At 37.0% G+C, this 6,285-nt stretch overlaps 1 protein-coding gene across 1 annotated transcript; it reads left to right on the top strand.

The window, feature by feature from the left end:
- The first annotated feature begins 3,507 nt into the window (after positions 1–3,507).
- On the top strand, positions 3,508–5,897 carry LOC138310013 (uncharacterized). Its single transcript, XM_069251161.1, has 3 exons — positions 3,508–3,911; positions 4,722–4,763; positions 5,225–5,897. The coding sequence occupies exons 1-3, from the start codon at positions 3,508–3,510 to the stop codon at positions 5,895–5,897; spliced, it is 1,119 nt and encodes a 372-aa protein (XP_069107262.1).
- Positions 5,898–6,285: the final 388 nt, after the last annotated feature.

Genomic DNA, 6,285 nt, shown 5'->3' with positions numbered 1-6,285 from the left:
TTTGAAGTAATTCGTATCTAACAGATTTATGTTTGATTTGATTCCATGTCATCTGGAAAATCCCAGTTGATATTATTTCTTTGAACCCTAAACGTAATGTATGCATACATAACAACATCATGATAGTGGCATAGTATAGCATGCATACACAGACATAACAAACATCGATCTATAAATGCATCAATCTATACATGGATAGTAAGCTATAACGCACACACAAGGATTCTCCAACTCTTTCTTTCACACACACATACCATAGACAGACAGACGACAGAACACAGACAAAAAAGAAGAAAAAACGCGAGGGAATGTACTATTTCTTAATTATCACATGCATGCATATTGTATTTTAAAAATAATTATAATACGATAAAAAATGCGCTAATAAGAAATAATTTGTCTAGTAAGCGATACAAACTTCAGACTTAAGTGATATGATGTAGAATGACAAAGAGAATAGTATAGTTTATTACATGTGTACAAAAAATAAACTGTAAATAAATTAAGTGAAAAACTAGGATATATTTACCTACCCCCCTACCTAAAAAAAAAAAAACAAAATTTGTCTTTATTAATTAATTGACATGCATCCTACTGGCTGGGTCCTGGTATATGTAAACCATTCGGAAGTATGCTAATAACGATTGATACTTCGTTTTTAATGACGTCAGTACTTAAGTACTCTGGTTTTCTTGTCTACAAACTATCTCTTTATAATAAAACTTAATCTAATTGTCACAACTGATCATATCCCTCTGTCCCCGTATACTTAACACACAAGGGGTCATCTCAATGAAAATAGATGTTGTCATACCTTTTTTTTTATTTGGTGGATGGACTGAAGAATATATTACAGTCATGTGATTTTTTTCAGAAAATACGAGATTCGAAATATCATTTAAAAATCGGGATATGTACTAATGCTTTATAGTAGACATTTAGATATCCTGATTTTTTCATATCACGTATTTTCTAAATAAAATCACATGGCTGTTATATATATCCATCAGTCCATCCATTTAATTTCCTAAAGTAAATATTTATTATCCTCAGCGCATTGTCGATCCACAAATATTTATCTATTCATCTACGTCCTCGAAATCGCTGTCAGTGTTATGATATCAAACTATCCAGGAAAACAATAACTTACCCAACTTGAAATGAATTACGACTATATACATTCACTCGTCCTATGGTTTTGAATATTACTATGGGTAATCAACATTTCACTTTCATTTAGTCTTTGCAATCGTAACGTTGAGGTAAACAAACTTCTGTTCTATTTTATCAGTACCTGAGTATACCGAGATTTGTTCCTTTCCTTTCTCCCACCTTAGAGATGTTTAATGTGCCGTTACGCAATGTCGTATATTTATTTTAGAACTGAATACATGTAGGTTTTATCATAAAGTGACAAGCAATAAGGAGATTATAGATATACACCAGATATCGAATAAAAGAATTTATCTAAAAGTTATTTTTGTGTAACGCCGATTTATTAGCATTTCACTACTTTATAGACTATGCAACCTGTCATACGTTTCATTTACCGGTTTGTATCAGTTGTATCGATACGGATTTACTGTATCCCGAATGGAACGCGCTGTATCAGCCAAACCGAACTAGTACAAGTACATGCAGTTCGTTTCTTAAGGCGTACCAAGATTGCGAACTCGAGATAAATTAAATGTCAACGAATTGCTTTTTTTGTTAAAAACAAGATCGATAGTATTTTTTCTCCTGGAATTAAATGATTATTTATTTAATATATGCCGAAACTAATAAGGTAAATGGTAATACCTTTATATTCATTATATTTTGAACACAGTAATACTTTGCTTTTATATTCGAAGCCTATCTTTTATATGGGTCCAGCCATCATATAATAATCCAAACGCATTGCTTTAAGAGGTACCGTATAATTTTAGAACGATTGGTACGCTCCGCATAAGGAACGGATCGATCGAAGTATTGTATCATTATTATCAATATAATGTACCTCATTCAGCAGTTGCACACTTCTCGCAAATTGTTCCTTTCTACTCCTTCGTTAGGTGTTACTCCAGATCATATGATTCACAGCATGCATGAAACACTAACTTACATTCAGGACATCTGAGGTAAATTCTGAAAAAAACCAATAAGCCAATATGATAACTAAATAAAAATCTCATTGTATGTGTATTTGTATGAATTAACACGAATTTTCAAGCAGTATTTTTGGAAACCTGCATGGTAGCGTCTTCTATCAGTATGTGACTTTATGTTATGAAAATTTGTGGGTAACCTACATACAAATACACACGTGATGATGAGAACAGTACTTGGCGAGATTTGGTCGCCTGCAAGTAGAGATGGTCTACTAGAGCTTACACATCGTATCAACTCAACATTTCATCGTTCAAATAACAACAAGATATCAATAATTTTATGTTTGGGATTGTGTATTTAACTTCGAAATCACCTACTTGTAATCCCCGTCGATGAAAATTTCAGTATTTCCAGATTCTTCCTGCTTTTGCAAAGATTCTAGGGAATGGTCAGGCGCTGTTATTTGGAAAATGTAACCGGTCCACTGGCATATCAAGCACTTGTAGGTTAGGGAATCAAGAGTGTCCATCTACAATTCAAAGGTGTCATTAGGGGTCTGAATTTTCTAGCAATCTTGTTTATTAACAATTACTATATTATCAGATAGTTATAATTACATGCAAGTATTTATAAAAATCAGAACCCTTCGGATTAACATATTTCATGTAGGTGACAATACTGTACAGCACTACTTCGAGTAGAACCACGTGTCCCACATTCACTTTCAGCAACAATGTTTCTGTATTATCCAAGTAATTTATAAGTGATATCTACATCCTAGGTACTAAGAGATAATGAAAATGTTAAAAAATGTACGATAGAAAATGATATGCATGCCTAATAATCTTCCTTTTCATAATATTTGCTTCGATTGAGCGAAGAAATTATTTCGCTCACTCACAACTTACCATGCAGCAGCCATCTTGATGACGTAATGTGTTCTCTCTGCACCACCTCTTCGGCGGGAACAGCCGGAACGTGTGCAGAACAAGTTCCGGACCGGTTCTGTTGCACTCGCTTGACAACTTCCTGTGCCGAACAAGTGCTGCACAGCCAACCGAGCGCACGCCAGATGCCCTCAGTAGTGATGATTATTAAGTACTCACAGGGTTAGATAAGGAACAGTTTTATAACTTGTGTTCTCATTTGAAAAGTTCATTGCGCAATACAAAGAACAGAAGTATGAAATCATGTGTTGGTATATAACTCACCAAGTTGAAAGGAGGTATGTCAAATAAAATGCTGTCAACCGTGTATAACATAGGAAAGGATTCCATCAGGCGAGCAGTTTCATCAGCAAGAAACGCTATTGTAAAGGATTTCATCCCATCATACTTAGGATTCCAACATATCAGCCGTGAGGATGTAATTACGAAACACACAAGACCTTTGGCACAGACCCTATTTGGAGGACTTATGCAGCCAGCTATTCTAGTTATCGATGGAACATATATATACATCCAGAAGAGTGGTCAATACTTGTTCCAACGTAGAAGTTATAGTATGCACAAGCATAAGCCACTGGTAAAACCTATGATGTTTGTTACAACTTCAGGATACATTGTAAGTGTTTTAGGACCGTACTTTGCGGACAGCAAAAATAATGATGCAGGCATCCTTAATCACATTATTAGAAGAAACTTTGAAGAAATAAATGATTGGCTTGCAGATAATGATGTGGTTATAGTTGACAGGGGATTTCGAGATTCTGTTGAGCTGTTACAAGAACTCGGAATACAAACAGAGATGCCAATATTTTCCAAGAAAAGACAACACACTACAGCAGAGAGCAATGCTTCCCGTCTTGTGACCAAAATTAGGTAATTTTTGTTTGCAGTACATTAATTCTTGCCTCTATGGTATTATTCATTCGCTTTCCAAATATCATTTGCCACATAACGAATATCAAAGGGAACTTATTTAATCAATTCAATGAATAACATCCATTATAACATTAGGTTGCTTATTCGTGTAATCAGAACAACACCATTCAAAAATATAATGCTCACATTTCTACTTTGTACCTGCTGCCCCTATTGCATGATCGTAAAAGGCGACTAAATTTAGGATCTTATCTTTTCTCTTCTTCCTATCTGACTTTATCTTTCCTAATGCCTCCCTTGGCACCGCCTCACTTTTGGCCTTGAGTTGAGCGTTCGCCCCTGTGAGGAAGGCTCTGGGTTCTGTCCCCTGGTTGAGACACACCAAAGTCTATAAAAGTGGTAGTTTCTGCTCCTGCTTAGCGCTCAGCATACAGGGAGTGGGACGACTGGTTCGCCCGTTGTCAGTATAATGTGACCGGGTGGGGTGTGTTGCTTGGTGTCTTCGGCGGCATGCTTCAGTGATATAGCACTATAAAAAGGGCAACAGTTCCACTATACAAGAAGACACAACATGAATATACCGCAGTCTCCCAAAACACGCACCTCGCACAACATACACGCAACACATCGCATACATGGGAGGCCGTCCTTACATGACCATAGCTGTTAATAGGACGTTAATTAATCAAACAAACAAACAAAAAATCAGCCTTAGTAGAAATTATGGTCATACTATGGGCTTTGAATTTATTTCACTGAATTCTGGAGTTTGATAAAACTAAGGCACGGTATTTTGTACAATTTCAGATGGGTGGTGGAGTCTGTGAATGGCCGTCTGAAGACATGGAAGTACTTGGACAGTTTGTTTGTTTGTTTGTTTGATTAATTAACGTACTAACGTCATGTAAGGACGGCCTCCCATGTATGCGGTGTGTTGCGTGTATGTTGTGCGAGGTGCGTGTTTTGGGAGACTGCGGTATATTCATGTTGTGTCTTCTTGTATAATGGAACTTTTGCCCTTTTTATAGTGCTATATCACTGAAGCATGCCGCCGAAGACACCAAGCAACACACCCCACCCGGTCACATTATACTGACAACGGGCGAACCAGTCGTCCCACTCCCTGTATGCTGAGCGCTAAGCAGGAGCAGAAACTACCACTTTTATAGACTTTGGTGTGTCTCGGCCAGGGGACAGAACCCAGAGCCTTCCTCACAGGGGCGAACGCTCAACTCAAGGCCAAAAGTGAGGCGGTGCCAAGGGAGGCATTAGGAAAGATAAAGTCATTTAGGAAGAAGAGAAAAGATAAGATCCTTGGACAGAATACTACCGAACTCACCGATACCCTTCATTGGCGATATGGTACGGATCGTATGTGCCATTTGCAATACGTATCGGTTAGAGCTTAGCACGGGTGATACACAACAGGATTTATTAGGGACAAAAATGTTGTTTCTGTCCAAACAGAAAAACAACCTCCAGGCGAAGATGGAAGAAGAGGGGCTTGCATCTAAAAGGAGTCTATGGACCAAAATCAATAGAAGTGCGTCCATTCTTTTTCCAGTGTTGTCAGAAGAGGATCTGCGTAATCTAACGCTTGGTGTTTATCAGATAAATCTGGCTCGAGGATACACAAAGGAACACATGAATGCCACAGGAGGGTATGAGGTTTCAGTATGTCAAGTGGAGAGTAACATTATCAGTGCAAAAATACAGAGCAGGCATGTGAGTTCAAAAGTGCACCAATCGTGGATTATGTTTAATGAATGTTCAATTCAAGGATGGTATTGCAAATGTCGGACTGGTGCCAGAACTGTAGGTTCGTGTGCACATGTTGCTTCGGTAATATGGTATCTGGGGTTTGCGAAACATTCTGACAAAGAATTTCATGTAGGAAAGGATTGGTCACAGTTCTTGATGGATGCAGCTAGTCCAGAACCAGTTATGGTTGATCACAGCGACGAAGAGTCATTGGAAGAGTGACTTGCAAAATGAAATTATTCACCTTATATATGCAGATGTCATTCATATTTTATCCTTGTTGCTATTATCAAGCAATTGCTGATTTTGTTGATGCGGATGCAATTATTTGAAGAGTTGCATTATCTGTATATAGATATGTGGATTGGTTTCTTAATATTTGTAGAAGTTATATAAGGTCCAAAAGTTAATTTGAAATCAGAGCGTAATAGTTTATATATGCTTGTCTTTTTATATGTGTATTAGAGGTGAAATGAAACTAATGCAATGTGATACCACTTTATATCAGCGAAATATTAAAAGCACAACTTACAATAAGTATACATATACTCTATTGATATATATATATATTAGATTTATATGTGCCATACTACAAAGATTTTGTTCTGCT

The sequence above is a fragment of the Argopecten irradians genome, chromosome 16, assembly GCF_041381155.1.
Source record: "Argopecten irradians isolate NY chromosome 16, Ai_NY, whole genome shotgun sequence".
Classification (NCBI taxonomy): Eukaryota; Metazoa; Mollusca; class Bivalvia; order Pectinida; family Pectinidae; genus Argopecten; species Argopecten irradians.
Note: the sequence above shows the minus strand (reverse complement) of the source record. Positions and strands in the feature narration are given on the sequence as shown.

Bases quoted from the DNA above. Each gene is read 5' to 3' on its own strand.
- LOC138310013 (XM_069251161.1), top strand. From the start codon at position 3,508: ATGCAGCCAGCTATTCTAGTTATCGATGGAACATATATATACATCCAG. The intron at 3,912-4,721 runs GTAATTTTTGTT...GTACAATTTCAG, and splicing joins CGTCTTGTGACCAAAATTAG to ATGGGTGGTGGAGTCTGTGA. The intron at 4,764-5,224 runs GTACTTGGACAG...AGAAAAGATAAG, and splicing joins GGCCGTCTGAAGACATGGAA to ATCCTTGGACAGAATACTAC.